General features: G+C 50.2%; 2 protein-coding genes across 3 annotated transcripts; both read right to left on the minus strand.

The window, feature by feature from the left end:
• Positions 1–3,091: 3,091 nt before the first annotated feature.
• Positions 3,092–6,278, minus strand: HOXD8 (homeobox D8). 2 transcript variants are annotated; one of them, XM_037044402.1, is made up of 2 exons: positions 4,932–6,278; positions 3,092–4,524 (listed from the first exon to the last, which is right to left on the minus strand). In XM_037044402.1, the coding sequence occupies exons 1-2, from the start codon at positions 5,491–5,493 to the stop codon at positions 4,232–4,234; spliced, it is 855 nt and encodes a 284-aa protein (XP_036900297.1). In that variant the 5' UTR covers positions 5,494–6,278; the 3' UTR covers positions 3,092–4,231. The 2 variants fall into 2 exon arrangements, with proteins under 2 accessions (XP_036900297.1, XP_036900296.1); XM_037044401.1 differs by having other exon boundaries at positions 3,092–4,527.
• A 4,555-nt stretch (positions 6,279–10,833) lies between these two features.
• HOXD9 (homeobox D9) lies at positions 10,834–13,453 on the minus strand. The gene is made up of 2 exons (XM_037044403.1): positions 12,150–13,453; positions 10,834–11,803 (listed from the first exon to the last, which is right to left on the minus strand). Exons 1-2 carry the CDS (start codon positions 12,913–12,915, stop codon positions 11,562–11,564), a joined length of 1,008 nt encoding a protein of 335 aa, XP_036900298.1. The 5' UTR covers positions 12,916–13,453; the 3' UTR covers positions 10,834–11,561.
• Between the last annotated feature and the right edge of the window lie 2,319 nt (positions 13,454–15,772).

Here is a 15,772-nt window from a genome sequence, read left to right on the forward strand (position 1 = left end):
AAATGGTTCGATACTTGTGAACTCCAAGATAACAGTTTGACCTCCCAGTGCTTGGCCTTTAGAAATAACCTCCTGCTCAGTCCTGGGTCAGGGCAGAAACACTCTTTTTGGGTCCCCTCCGAAACCCCTTGTGTTAAGTCTGCCCTAAGTGCAATTCTCATTTCTATGTAATTTAATTCTAGTTTCTCTCCTCTTCCCCTGCCCCCCAAATGCTTGCCTATTTAAAAGCCTGCTCAATATCAAAGAGGAAAGAGGCTTCGGGGTTTTTTTCCCCCCAGGGAAGAGCAAGTCCCCAGTTCCAGCCTTAAAAAAAGGCTTTTTTTTTCAAAAGCAGGAGTCACGTTCCCTTTGCAGTTTTTATAGGAGCTGCTCCACTGAACCTCAGCTAAGAGTAAGTGTCCTTGGCTAGTTCTAGCATTCTCATCATTAATGCATGGGCATGGCCATCCAGGCTTTAGAACCTGCCTGAAAGAGGTAGCTCCTTCCCCTCATCCTTTCCTAACACTGGACTTGTAGTAATGTTTGTAAATATTTGCACTGGATGTCTATGTGTAAGCTTTCTGCAATTAACATCCCCATACCCAGTGAGCACCTAAGTGGGTGTGCACCTAAGCAGAAAGGGCGCAGCATCCTCTGGAGCAGGCTGTTTGTATTTCTTGAAAAAGGTCTGATAACCTTGGATAGTTCTGATTTAAGAACTTCTGTTGCCATCTGTCAACAGACGTCATATTCATATGACTGCCAGGGTCCTTTAAATTGTTCTCTTTCCTCCCCTGTCTACTCCCAGATGCCCAAGGATTTAACACACACCAGGGAAGCAGAGAACACAAGCTTGGATGTGAAATACCAATACATTCTCCATTGAAGAATAATAAAACAATGTTTTTAATTATACAAGAAAATGGAGCAAGTTGTTGGGCCCTCCCAAACTACAATATTTTACACTGGTTTATTCACATGGAACTGAACAGATTGTTCAATTCTAAAATTTTCTGAGAAATAATCTCAATTGTTAATATTCCCTGCCCCCCCCCCCAAATAAGAGCAGAGCTTTATGACTCTCCTTTTCAACCTGGGAAGGAAGGTCTGGGAAAAGGCTCTCTGCACTGAAAAGGCAGCCATATTTGCACGCTTTTCCCCAGTGCAGAGATAAGAGATGTGCTGGGCTTTGTGGGACTTGACAAAATGGCAATCCCTGAACTAACTTTTCTCTAGGAACCATTGAAAAACCCACATCCTCCTTTGTTTCTAGTCCTTGCAAACAGAGAAACTAAATAACTTAAAAGGCTTGGGTCTTTCATTGTACATTAACATTAGTATTCTTATTTTTCTCTAAACGGTTTATAGACCTCTCTAAGCAGATATCCTAAGAAGTCCAGGGGAGAGAAGCAGTTGTCTGGGTATGAAAAGGGTTCTCTGAAGGTTTATGCAAATTTCTGCAGCAAAAATGTTTGCCGCAACTCTGCAACCCTCGGATGTTAACAGATATGAGCCAATTACAAGGGCATCTTCTGTGCTTGTCACTTCGACTCTGTCTGCATGAAACACCATGCTGAGCGGTTTGTAGCCACTATAGGAAAGAAGGTGGTGAGTGTGTGTGATGTGTAATTCCCCCAGCTCTTTATTTGGAGACAAATCTATGCTTTTCTCAGCCACAAAAAGAAACATATTCCGGCATTGATTTATTAACCAACACTTTCTGCACATGTGTAGTCTATGTATCTGTACAAATCCAGGAGATACCAAAAATTATCAAATTTGTATATGTACAAATATTCTCAAATACACCAGTAATCGCAACATAATCTTTTTCCGTACGTGAGCTATGATTTTACCATGTGGGTAGGGGGGCAATGGGGCCAGAAGGTACGGCACTTCCAGAGCAGCACAGAAGGAAGACGAAATAAGGACATTTTTACCACCCCTTCTTTCTTGATTTCCATACCTATCCACATACCAGGTTCCCCACCTGATAGTTTCTTATCCAAATCAGGGGCTCTAAACATGTTATTTGGGGAGTATTCTTGAGTCGCAGAAAGCAAATTTTGCTAATAGACAAAGAAGTCCCTTACATGGAGGGCAGCTGGAGTTTGGCCAATACCACTCTCTGACCAGCTTATCCCTACCCCAGACTGTTCCCTAGTCACACTTTCAGGCGCTTGGCATCCTTGCTCTGTATCAGCCAACAGTAGTAGGAGGCTAACGGAGCAAAATGTTTCCAAATCCAGCATGCACATTTGCAGCTGTCTCCTCTCCTGCAAGTGTTTCTTAAGCCCCGAGCCACCCGTGACTTAAAATTGTCTTTCCTAGCTCAGGTCAGAAAAATGCCACAGCCATGGTCTCTTCCCTGGATAAAAAGTCAGGTGGTGCTTCATCTCTGGCCCTGATGAAGAACATTTCCCTGGTCCTTGAAAGGACAAACAGCCTACCAATGCCTGAATGATCCAGGCCTAAAACTATAGGATTCACTTTCCTTACCTGTGCAATAAATTCCACTCTGGAAATTAAAATGTACCTTTAAAAAAATAAAGGCATCTAGAAAAAGCAGACAGCTCTTCAATGTCTACCTGACCAAGATGCTTTCCCTTTTGAGGAGAGAAATGTTAGTTTACTCGAAAATCTCCCTTCCCAGTCCTCTTCCCCCTCCCCTTCTCTCATAAAATGGCAGCTGCAGAAGCAGCTTCAAATGGAAAACGGATATCTTGTTAATAACAGATCCCAAACCCCAGCATCAGTGCAGGCTCAGCGGAATAAGCTGTGGTGTAACCTGGACTCTGGGTCGTCCCCCACTGGGCCTACAACTTGAGTCCTTTGTGAAGTTCAAAGCTTTCACAGTATCTCAGCAAGGTTATTTAGAGCAAGATGAAGCTTAGGCAGCCATAGGCAGCCATAGCCAGCCCTCTCTGGAAAGAAAAAGAGCCCCCGCCCAGCCCAATGCATTTATTAATTTTTATAGCTTGGGTGCATGTAACCTCCACCTCTCTTTCTTTAATCAAATGGGAGCTTCAGGGGGGGCATTACCTTCATGTGGGCAAAAGCAATTGTTTCTGATTCAGGAAAAGGGCTATTTGCGGCGCTCAAAGACACTAGCTCTAGAAAAAGATTCATTTCTTTATTAAGGAGCTAGCTATGTTCTGGAGCGGTTGTTTACACTCAAGATTTTTCTGCATTTGCTCTCACGACTTGTTTTAAATAGGTGAGGCCATCCTGGAGAACAACAGAGGACGTACCAACCGACATCTGAGATGCACACAGTAAGTTGGCTCAAAATGGGTGTGCAAACAGAGCGAAGAGAATACAAATAAATATGCACCTACTCAAAAAATGGAATCACAGCGGCAGCCACAGCATTGAGACCTAGCAATTTCAGTTGATACCAAACGCTGTTCAAAATGAAAGCAAGTTTTGAAAGCAGAGGCATTCCACAAAGTGACTTGCCAAAGTAAAAAGTTAATAAATGAAAATGTTATAATTTTCAAGTATTCATTCACTCTTGATTGTTAAATTGCCATAATTTGTATAGACTGTAGAAAAATTATTAAATGTCAACTTTGACATTGCCCTGAAACTTTTGTCACTGGCCCAACATTTCCCCCAGTTTAAGGACGCTGCAGAGCCAGGACTACACATTACACTCTTCAGTTAAATGTGCTCTTCAAATATTTGGCCCAGACTTTTCCCAGAGATACTACAAAATAAAGAAACTTCTTAGGAGTAAACAAAAGGCACCTGAACCATTATTATAAAAGCAGAAAGAAAAATACATAAATAGTGCATTTTAATCAAATAAAATAAATATTCTGCAGGCATAATTTTTAAAAATTAATAAACTTCTTTTAATTTACTCACCATAAAGAAAAGATTTAAAATGTTCAAGTGCACTTGATTAATAAAGCATTTTATGTTCAATTATTTAGTGCTAATCATTAGGAAGTTTACGTTGTTGAGGCAAATCACCAGCTCAGACATTAAAAACTATCATTATAAAAATTTTGATATAAAGTCAGTATCAAATTACCCCTACATAGGACAGCTCAAGGGCTGTTTCTATGCCATAAAAGACGTTTTTTAATACCCAAATCCCTCTCAAAGCGCAGAAGCCTCAAGTGCAGTGACATGAAGGTAGCTTGAAATACAGGTAAAGTCCTTCCAACAAAGAAAATCGGTGGTGTCCACCAGCATATGTTGATGATTAGATTTAATAGTCTGTGGTAAAATTTTAAAGGTAGAATTAATTCGTCGGGCCTTCAGTTCTGTCTTCCTCCAGCTCTTGGGCTTCCTTTTTCGTTTCCCCGTCCTTCACCTCCTGTCGGGAAACCGGGAATTTGTCCTTGTTGTTCTCCTTTTTCCATTTCATTCTCCTGTTCTGGAACCAGATTTTTACCTGTCTCTCAGTGAGAGCTAGGGCGTGGGATACCTCGATTCTCCTCTTTCTGGTCAGATAAGGGTTAAAAAGGAATTCTTTTTCCAGCTCTAGGGTTTGGAAACGACTGTAGGTTTGTCTTCCTCTTCTTCGACCAGGAGCTGCTGATTAATACAAACAAACAGAAAAAAGAAAAGAAAAGAAACGTTCTTATAAGTATGATGGTGCCAGTGCCTCTGCAGATTGCTGGAGGTTTCTAGAGTGGGTCTAAAGGATAAAATATACACAACTCTCATATATATCATATATATATATATATATATATATATATGATATATATGATGGGCAGGCAAGAGCGAGAGAGGTCTTCCCAATTACTCTATCCCCATCATTTTTTCGAGGTTTCTACTTTAAGGGAAGAAGTCTTTATTACTTTATGAAAAAGAGCCACTGTAGTTACAGAAGAAGGAAAAAGAGAGGGACAGGGAAAGGGAGTCTTAAAGCTAGAACGTGAGATGAAAGCAGATTTCTCCCACTCTCCCCGCTTAAAAAAAAAATGCATCCCAACCTTGTGGTCTCATCCAGGGAAACATTTGAGAAGGAGACGAGCTCTGATTTAAGTGGTCTGGGTCCTCGCCAATATTACCACTGGACGATTTACAGTCAGGATATTGTACCAGCTCGGCCTCTTGCTGGGTCGTAAAAATCGGCTGTCTCTGTAAGTTATCGTATCCGTAAAACTTCGCGGGCTCCCCGTGACAGGCAATCCCGCCGCAGGGGGGAGGCTGCGGAGGAGGCGGAGGATGCGGAGGAGGAGGGGGTACGAGCTGGTAGGCTGCGGCCGGGCTGCCCCCGCCGGGGTGGAAGTAGTCCTGGCCGGGGCTCGGGCCGCCCCCACCACCGCAACCCAGCCCCGCGGGTGGCGGCGAAGGGTGCGGGTGCGCGTGCGCCAGCGGGGGCGCGTGCGGGAAGCCGGCGGTGCTGTTGCCATAGAGCTGCAGGGCAGCGGCGTGGCGGCCGCCGACCTCAGTCGCGAAGTGACAGTCGTAGTAAGTGGGATTGATGGCCTCGCCTGCCGCGGCCGCCGCCTTGTACTTGGAGTACAGCGGGTTCACGAAGTACGAGCTCATCGGGGCGGCGGCCCCGGGCGGCTCGGAGCAGGCAATGAGAGCGCCTCAATGCTGCTGCACTGCCGCAGGGGCCTCTGGGGCGGCTGCCCGCGCCGCTGGAGCCGCCGGGTTACGTCGCTGCTGCCGCCCGCCCGCGCGTCGCCTCTGAGGCTCGGCAGCCGCGGGCGCTCAGCTACTGGGCGTTCATTGCCCAGCTCAGGCCCCCGCCAGCTCGGCCTCGCGCCGCCTCCCTGGCGGGTCGCAGGGCCTCACCCAGCCCCTGCTCTCACCGCCCTCCCGGCCTCTCCCAGCGCGCACCGGCTCGGCCGCAATATAATCGCCGACGCCCTGGGTGACCTGCCCTTCTGCCTCCACTGTTTCCTTTCAGGCACCAGGCGGCCCTCTGCTCACTGGGACAAGAAAAAAAGTGCGCCCGGCCCACGGGGACACTGTTTGGCTTCGGTTTACAAACCCCCCGCTCTGCAGGGAAAAGAAAAAAACACCTTCTGCCTGCCGCCACCTCTCACCTTTCCCCCCCGGGCGTCCCCCTCCCACTGCTCTCGCCGCCGCCGCCGCCGAGGCTGCCGCCCCGGTGCGCCCCGGCGAGGCATTTTCGCACCACGCCACTGCGCAGAGAGGCAGCGAGATGGAGGCGCGATAAGCGCGCGGAGGGATCCGCGCGGAGGCGACACTACTGTTCTAGACGGGACGCCTCACGCCGACCGGGAGATGCCTCCGCCGGCCTTAAAGGGGGCCCATAAAGCCGCACTGCCAAGGGCTTGCGGTGGCCCTTAGGGCCGAGGGAATGTGGGCCGAGGCTGGGGCGCTGCAGAACCTTACACTTGGAGCGGGGGAGCGGGGGAGCGGGGGGGGGCGGGGGTGCAAGACAGGCCACTCCCAGGAGGCTGCAGAGCAAATGACTTTCCGGACCCTCAGAGCAGCCCCGCAGAAGTTGGCCGTGGCTTTTGCGCCACTGGATAGGCGGGCACAGTTCAGGAAACATGGATGAGCACGGTATAGATGGACCAGACCGTACTTTTTCAGTTAGGTCCTATCCAAGTAGTTTGGTTAAAGGCCACATGGGTGACCCCAAAACTTAGCATTATCAAAGCAAATCTAAGTCCTTTTCCAGCCGAGCGGGCCTTGTGGAAATGAAATGTACATTTACCCTTGACGCACTGCACGCCTGACTGAAGCTCCCAGGTTAATTGATATTTAATGGAAATCATGCTCATGAATACAGTTTCCATCATTTCACCCTTGATAGACGTCAGCACCAAGTGCAGGGGGGAAGCTGAAGAATGTAGGCAGGGAGGCATTAAAGCAGACAGAAATGTTCCAAGGCGGGAAAGAGGGCTGGCGCTGCGGTGCATGGTGTTTCCTTGTGCAGGACGCACGGCTCCCGGGTCTCAGCCCCGGTGTGGAGCGGACCATGGCAGGCGGGGCCCCGGGCGGAGTACTCGGAGCCTAAACCGCTGAGTTCCCACCCACCACCCCATCGAGACCGCGGGCTGGCGTTTGGGTCATGCTGGTTCCAGGCAGCTGCAGGCGGTGCCCATCTCCTGCTAAAGATTCCAGTTCATTCTCCAAGCCTGTGTAATTACCCCCGAGAGCGGGCGCCGTGCTCAGCTTTAAAAGTTACTAGTTTCTCCATAAGAAAAGAAAGAACGCTCATCCTAGGTTGCGAGTGATGAGAAAGAGAAACGTCCCGAGTCATGTGGGCAAGTCAAATATGAATCCAAAAATGTGAAGTTTGCTCTAAAGCTGTTTGGCGTTGCACCACCTACCTCCTTCTCTGCCTCACATCCCTCCCCCCCCCTTTTTACTCCCGTTTTAATGCCCAATTAATGTGATAGGTTTCTGTTGAGTGAGTTTACCTTCGCCTGCTTGCCCTTTTTCGTGGGTTCTTTGGGTGACCAAACCCCCTTCCATACGGGATAATCCACTGTTGTAAGGGCACCAGGCCCATCAGCTTTGGAAACCAACCTGGAAAACTCGCCTTGAGCCCATAGAGGATCCTCCCGCTAATGCTGAAACACGTCATGCCGGCTTTTCACACCAAATGCAAACCTCTAAAAACCCCAGATAGCCCCCAAAGGCTCAGCAGACTAGTGAGTTCAAGTACCGCCCCCCCACACTCCTTATGGGTTGCCCCCACCTATGTGTGCCATCCTGAGGTCAGTCCTCATGGACTGAATATCATACTTTGCAAATGGAGAAAATAAGGTCTAGATGGAAAGGCATAACAAGATAATGTCTAAGACTCTTTCGATTGTTTTTGCAGGGAATGGCTGGTAATGGTTAAGGTAAACGGATTGTTAACAAACCTCCAGATGATAAAATCATGCTTTAGTTTTTAAATTAGTAGAGTGCAGGAGACTTTTGTTGGGGAGAGTGTGTTGTAGAGTTGGGGTTTGTGTTTGTTTTCTGTCGGTTATCACCAGGTAAAACTTCCTTTAAATCCTAAGGCGAACAAACGGATTTTGAAAGTTAACTATTTATATTTCAACCTTGCAAGTACCCAGTTAAAAGTATTATTTTCCACAAGCCTTGGAACTAACTTTGTGATTGTGCGTTTTGAATATCACTGCTTGGTGTGCGGGTGTTTGTGTGTTTAAATAGCTCGATAAAAGAGTGGGTTTTGGAATGGAGTGGGGGAAAAGAAAAGTGAACCCAAATCTCAATAATGCGCAAGGCGTCTTCTAGAACTATGTGATTCCTGGAGGTGAAAAAGAAACAAAATACTACAAAATTCATTTCTACACATTCTGGCCTAATTAAGAAAACATTACAACACAATATTTCCTCTTGGGGAAAAAAGTTTTTCTTTCAAGCATTTTGTTTATAATCTGAATGGAAAGGAGCACGATAACTTCGTAAATAAAGATCTATATTTTTACACGCTTCTGTTTTGATAGAATGCATTAACTCACCATAACGTTTATAGTTTCAGCTGTGCCATAGTCCAAATTTCCTGAAATCCTGACTAAGCCAAGATTTTATCCCTAACAACATAGCTGCAGATTTTAGTAGTGCATATTGCTTCTTTTTTGTTAGATTTATCCTAATTTGGAATTAAAAATAAGATTGTAAATATTTTAATCAAAACCTTCCTTAACTGCAATGTTTTACGAGATCACAAAGTGGAGCAACGGCGCTCTCTAGTGGCCAAATGCCACCTCGAGCCGACCGAATTTAACTTTCCTTTTTCCGGCTTAGATCGCTGAGGCTAATAATGCTTCATCCTTTTGATTGTCAACAATCAAGTGCAGCAAACAGGGGCTCCTAAATGCCAAATATTTGTATGTTTCCAAGAGCTTCCAGTAGTGCCTTTTTCAAAAGTTTCCAACCCTTCTTTTGCCAGACATTGGAGGTCCTCAATCTGTAATCACTCACAATTATAGGATGGTTTACATTCAACAAAAATCCCAATTTTCTAAATATCAGCTGCAACAGGGTTGGTTTTTTTTTCAGAGAAGCCAGGAACTTCAAAAACTAAGAAAATATAGAAGTTAATGTTGTTGTTATTTTAAAGCTGTCACCCTTAGCATTAAGTCATGAGCATTTGCTATTTTAATTTTGTCATTTTAATGCTTCAGGTCCATTTTGCTGGGCAATGGGAGAGGGAGAACCAGATTTAAAACTTTTTGCTAGATCTGAGTCGTTGTCTGTAAAGGCCTTGGAGGGCCTGTGTTCACTGGAATGTGTGTGCACAATAAGTGAAATTTTAAAATTTATATCAAAAGTCACAGAATAAAATGAATTAAGCATGGAAACTCGAAATTTTTTTAGAGGAAAGACTTCATTCAGCTTAGGTGTTTCCTGCGAGGTTAATCTTTTTTCTCATTTTTCAAAAACGCTTTCCTCCAACTTAGCAATAACGGCTGTATTTTCTATGAGCAAATAGATATGATTTCCAACAATATTTTTGGTGCGAAGTTTGGAGTGGAGGGCCAGTTATCTCTGTAAAATGGCAAATAAGCAACTTCATTTTATTTCTCCAACGACCCTGGCTGTGAGACCCTGGGCCTGAGTAAATGAATGACCCAAGATCACTAACTCTCCCACCCTTGAAAAAAAAGGCCGCTTTAAAAACAAAAAAGAACAAATTAGACCGCGGCCATAGTCAAATATTATAAAGAGCCACCCACTGTAGGCCAATTCTAATACCCAGACCATTTTAAAAATCAGAGATACATCATCTCCTCCTTCCTACCCACACACCCCCATTTTTATTTCCTAGGTGCTCACACCTCGCTGGGGGCTCCCCAGCCCCTGCTTTCTTCATCCAACGCAGTCTTGTTTATATTTTATTGTCCAGATTTTAAGACCCAGTTTTTGTCTGCATTTTTCCTCTCCTCCTACAAACACAAACATCAAAATGAGACGGTTTCAAAGCGAAGCGCCGGGCTTGTCGTAAACTCATTACCTCCAGACGTCTCGCCGGCTGGATGACTTTATGACACCTTGGCTCTTCCTGTTTTCAAAGAGCCCTAGGTATCGAGTTGGCCGTAGGGGCGGGGGTATGCAGCACCTTCTGCCGGATCTGGGCCTTGGCTTTCCCTCCCAGCCCCCCTCTCCTTTTCCTTCAAGTCCCCTCTTTCATCAGGAACCCCCCCAAACTCTGCCATCGCCCCCGTCTTCCGCCCATCCCAGGCTGCCGGGCGCCGCAACCTCTCGGGCCTGCAAAAGCTGTGCTGGGCCCGAACCCTCACTTACAATGACCTTCATTTTAGCCTCTGAATTGCGGCCCTGAGAGGGCCAAGCTGGGAGCTAAACGCACACAGAAACTGGGTTGGGGGAGGGGGGGGCGACAGGGTAGAGGTAGCTGCCGAAGAGAGCCTTGACCATTTTGATCTGCTAAGGTCACTCTGGGGCTCCAGTGGGGAGGAGCCGAGGCTCACAGCCTGACCCGCTCAGCCCTCCCGGAGCCAGCCAGCCCCACCGAGCTGGAGTAGGTGCTGCAGAGTCCAGAGCTGGCCTTTCCCTTGTTTGGGGGTACAGGGGGGTCAATGGCTGGGACTCCAAGAGCAGAGGGAGTCATGGGGTACGGTGTGTCAAAGCCCCAGCAAGAGGGTTGTGTGGCTTCTGGGGCCCTTCAGATTGGAGGCTGACACTGAGTCCAGGGCACAGAGTCTGCCCAGGTGCTGGAAGCAAACTGGGGAATCGATAAGTCACCAAGGGCCGCCCAGGTGCTGTGCTCTAAACCCAGTCTGCCCACACAAAGGGAGACCCCGAGGCACATCAGAGAGACTTCTCAGGTGCCACAGCCCGATTTTTAGCGGTGTCTCCTTCCTAGGGACAGGGGAGACATCCCGTGAGGGTGGTATTTTGCAGAAAGAGAAAGCAAGACACACAGCGTTCAGGGCCAGTGTCTGGGCTCCATTTGATCAGGTCAGCATTTATTGGTAGGAAGCGGTAACATTTACAACTGGTCCTCAGGCAGGAACCGGGAGCGCCTACCCCTTCGTCCACCCAAGAGAGCTGAGCCCTCCCAGAGACAGTGGTTCCTCCAGTGCACTGAGAATAACCTCCCCCGGGGGCCCCACTCCACCAGAGGACCTGGGTTCCTCTTTCGGCTTCCTTCCAGGTCTCAGTCGAGGGCCTCAACGCTCCCTGAGGAAAGGGAGCTTTCATAACCGTTGGACCACTTGGCTGGGCTTCTTCTGGCCTCCACCCTGTTGTCACTCCGCCTTTATTCTCAGAAGTGGGGCTTGTGTGGCCCCTGCTTGAGCAGCGCAAGGGGCTAAACTACAGCACTTTTCGGAAACATGGAGAACATTTACAAAGGAGGAGGCTGCTCAAGTCAGCGTGCACTCACAAAACACAGCATTTCCTAAGGAACCAACCGGGCAGGAAAGGGAGGGTGCAGGGCAGGGCAAAACCCCAAAGCCACTTGGTTTCTCCAACACATAATGAGCAAATACAGAATACCCCAAATACCTCACAGAGACCAACCACAAAGTCACTTCTACCTAAAAAAGGGGTGAATGTCTGAATCGCTGGAGAGTTTCTGGAAATCAAGCACCCACACAAAAAAACCCACTGCCTTTTGCAAAGCAGAGCGGCCCCGCTGGTGCTGTGATGGGTCAGTCTCCTTTGGGGCATTTCTCTTTGCTCATCTTTTTCATTTTCATCCTACGATTCTGGAACCAGATTTTGACTTGTCTCTCTGTGAGGTTTAGAATCCTTGCCACTTCGTAGCGCCGGTCGCGGGTGAGGTACATGTTGAAGAGGAATTCCTTCTCCAGCTCCAGCGTCTGGTATTTGGTGTACGGGCAGCGCTTTTTCCGGGTAGAGCGAGCGTGGATCCAGTTTGCAGCGGGGTTGTCTATGAAGAGGGGGGTTTGGAGAAGGGGAACGAAGGGCGGAGGGAAGGTGGGGAGAGACGGCAGGGTGGAGGAGAGAGGTCGTTAAATTAATTTCACCAAGGATGGTCGCTTTTCACAACTTAAGGGAATTATCATAAAAAGCCTTAATGCCCGCGCTCTGTTTACCGTACAAACCGCGCACCCAGGGTAGGTGGTTATGGGAAGCTTTTTTATGGATGCGTGTTGCTCGCCTAGGCTAGGATAGGCGGCTAGACGTTTTTATAGGTTAGTAAAACTATCAGTTTTGCACATTGGAGCCTTACCGGTTTCAGCAATAAATCAGGGGGCAATTTCTTTTGCACTTACTTGGGTCAAGTTGCTGTTGCGGCGGCTGTGGATGCTGCTTCTCCTCCTCCTTTAGCGGGCAGCCCGGGCTCGGGTGGTCGCTGCAAGCCGAGGGCTCCGACGAACCGCCTGCCCCGGCCCCAATCCCTGTCCCGGGCCGGGTTCCCCCAGCCGCTGCTGCCGCCTTGTCCTGTAGGAACGAGTTGCACGAGAACTCGGGGTCGCCGCTCCCCTGGGACTCCCGGGCCGAAGAGCACTCAGTCTGTTTGGAGGTGGAAGACGAAGTGGAGGAGGAGGTGGCGGCGGCGGCGGCGGCGGCAGGGGTCGGGGCCGCTCCGGTTTCAGGCTTAATCCCGTAGTGGCGCCTGTTGGGTGGGCCGCTGGGGCCGGGGCTGGGACCGGGGCCGGGGCCGCCGCCGCCGCCGCCCGCGCCGCCCGGGAAGCCGGGCAGCGGTTCCATCCAGGAGCGCACGTAGCGCCCCGGCTCGGAGGCGGCGGCGGCCAGGGTTGGCGGGGGCACGTACGGGTGGTAGAGGCCGCTCATCGTAGCCGCCGCCGGGGGCTGGGCAGGCACCGCGGACCACGAGGCGGAGAACACGGCCGATTTGGGGGCGAAACTACACGAGGCAAACTCGGCGGCGGCGGCGGCCGGGCTGTCAGCCACACCTGCGGGCCTGCCCGGAGCGCCGGGCCCCGGCGGCCCGAAGCGCGCGGCGAACACTTCGTCGCCCTCATGGCCTATGAGCGAGTCCACGTAGTAGTTGCTGAGGGTGCCACTGGAGGACATTTTCCGGCGCCGCGCGCTCGCACCCAAGGTTACACTGCCCGCCGCCGCGCCGCTCCCCGCCGGCGCCCCAGCCGCCGACTAGTTCGCGGGCTGCCGCCTCCACCATTGGTCGCGCGGCCCACGTGATCATATTTACCAATACCGGGAGTAAATCAGTCCGCTAAACTGGGGGCTGCTGTGATTAAAAAAAAATCATCGTCAACAGAAGCGCCGCAATTAGAGCCCGCGGGTCCGGCCCTGGCGCCGGACTTGGCCCAGCCGAGCTCGGCCCGCCCGGCGGCTTGGAAGCACGCGCCCGCCTGCGGCCGGAGGAGGCGCTGGGGACTATTTGTTCGCCGCCTCTCGCCGCCCCGGGTCTTTCAGTCCGGTCGCGGCGGTCCCTCCCCAGCTCCCGGGCTCCCTCGGAGCTGCCAGCCGCGCGTCCTGGGCACGCCGAGCGCTCGGCCGGAGTCCGCAGCAGCCGCGGGCACGCAGGGCCGGCTCGGCCCGGGGCAGGACGGCCTTCGGCGGCGGCCCCGGGCGCCGGAGGGGAGTTCTCCGGTGCCTCTCGCCCTACCCAAACCCAGCCCCTCCCTACACACACCCACACACACACGCTCTCACAGCTTGTCGTGTTGTTTAAAACAGGTGGAAGACCTCTGTAATGATATTATGCCTTTCAATAAAAATTTTATGAGGTGTATTTGATTATAGATTAATGTGTCCCTAATAAAACGGACGGATGGAGCAACTCGGAGGGCCCCCTCCCCCTACCACACACACACCTTCGCGCAGCCACACACACCCCCGACGTGAGGCTCAGCACACGCCGTGGCCCGATGAGTAAACTGGGGTGGCCTGGCCCGCGAGCTGGGCCACGGCCGAGCCTTCCGTCTGCCCTCCGAAGGGCCGGCAAGGAGAGGAATCTGCACCGTGTGGACAGTGGTGGCCAAGGTGCCTTGTCTTTTCCAGGGCTGCTGTAAAGACCCTGGAAGAGAACATGCCATAGGGCCGAACCCAAATGCTAGCGCAAGATCCGCTCTCGCCCGCCACCGCCCGCTGCCCGCCGCCAGACCATGCCTCCAGGAGGCCGGCGGAACCGGCCCCTCACAAGGCAGGGCCTCCTTCGTGTGGTTCCCACTCAGGGGCCTCCAAGTGGGTGCCTGCAGAGATATCTTTAAAATGGTCTGGTCCTTGGGCCATTCTTTTTTTTTTATTGTCATAATAATTCTTCTTCTTCTTCTTCTTCTTCTTCTTCTCCTTCTCCTTCTCCTTCTCCTTCTCCTCCTCCTCTTCCTCCTCTTCCTCCTCTTCCTCCTCCTCCTTCTCCTCCTTCTCCCTCTTCTCCTTTTTCTTCTTCTTCTTCTTCTCCTCCTCCTCCTCCTCCCCCTCTTCCTTTTTCTTTCTTGCCTCCAGAGGTAAGGCTGGGCAGCCTTGAATCTGAGGGAAATGCCCACCGTCACTCCCAAAACCATAGTACAAAGCCTCGGAAGCTGGTCTGGGAGCCCAACAGAAAAGCAGCCGGGTCGGGCGGCAGACGGTATATTCCTTCCTCTACAAGTTGCCCAGCACACCCTTGTAGGGTTCCCAGCCCACGTTGAGGTGGGGGAAAATGGTGGGGGGTGGGGAGAAATGACTACTTATGGCCTAATTGATTGTCTTTGCCAATGGTTTTCTGATTTTGTTCCAGGGAATTTGACTTTGCCTGTGCAGTTCTCCTCTGAGACATGGCCCCCTGTCAACAACTAGTGGTGCTCCCCACGTCGAAGGGGAAATGGAAAAGTTAAAACTGCCCTCCTTCTGCCCAACCAGTTGAGGTCTGGGGCAAATTGATTCCAGTGTTCCCAACCTCGAATTCACCCGGACCCGACTCTCTCCTACTCCTAGGAAATAGCTCCCCTAAAAGGGTTCTGTCTTGGAACTGTGGAGGTTCTTGGTTTTGAGGAGTGAGTTTAAAACTCTGAATAAATACGGAGTCTGCCAAAAAAACCCTGGGTGAGTGCTCTAACATTTAGAGCCCCTAATTTGTTTTTAGGGGAAAAGGAAGGGGGGAATAAAAGAACTTGATTTGAGAAGCTGCTTGAAGCTGTTGGAGACCCTTGGAAATCGCAGCACAACCTGGGGCAACAAATGCTCTGTCAGCAACTCCCCCCAGGCCTCTCCTTTCTTCTTCCTGGCAGAAGGCTGGACTCTCTTGGGCTGAGTATTCGCAAGTACACATACTGGCGGAAGCTGGAGTTTTCCAAGCCATGGCTGGAACATTGGACTTCATGGGAAGTCATGTCCATCTGCAACTTTTCTTTCAATCACCTTTTGTACATTTTCTTGCCTCTCAGGTAGAGTGGTTCCAACCAGTATTTTGTAACTGAATAGAGGGAAGGTTTACTGGGGGAGGGGATCTTTTCTTTCTTTAAAAAAATTTCCATGTGGGCGACTAAAAGGTGGTGACTGAGCATAAAAATCCTTCCAAAAGGAAACTAGGAGAAAGTGGGATGGGAAAACTCACCCATCCTCTGCTTCACTGTGGCCTGTCTTGCACTTGGGAGAGGGGTGAGAATAAGGGAATGGGGTGCAGAATTGGATCCGACACAATGCTAAGATGCTGCTTGTTCTTGCTTCTGCAGTAGAGGCCTGGCAGCTTCCAGGCAGGCAAGACTGGTTTCAGCCCAGCCCCTGATGATGGCGTGCCCGTCAGAATTGCCAAGCCCCCACTGAAACCAAAGACAGAAAGACACAGAAGTGGGGAGCTTTGAGAAAAAGCGTCTTGGGCACAGGCTTACTTACCAGGCTGGAGCTAGAGGGAAACTCAGACCCACTGTGAACTCAATTCAGTCACTGCAGGGAGAGGAAGAGAGGATCCCCCTTCTTCCCAACTATG

This window comes from Sturnira hondurensis, unplaced genomic scaffold, assembly GCF_014824575.4.
Source record: "Sturnira hondurensis isolate 20B ecotype Veracruz unplaced genomic scaffold, ASM1482457v3 Scaffold0004136, whole genome shotgun sequence".
Taxonomy (NCBI): Eukaryota; Metazoa; Chordata; class Mammalia; order Chiroptera; family Phyllostomidae; genus Sturnira; species Sturnira hondurensis.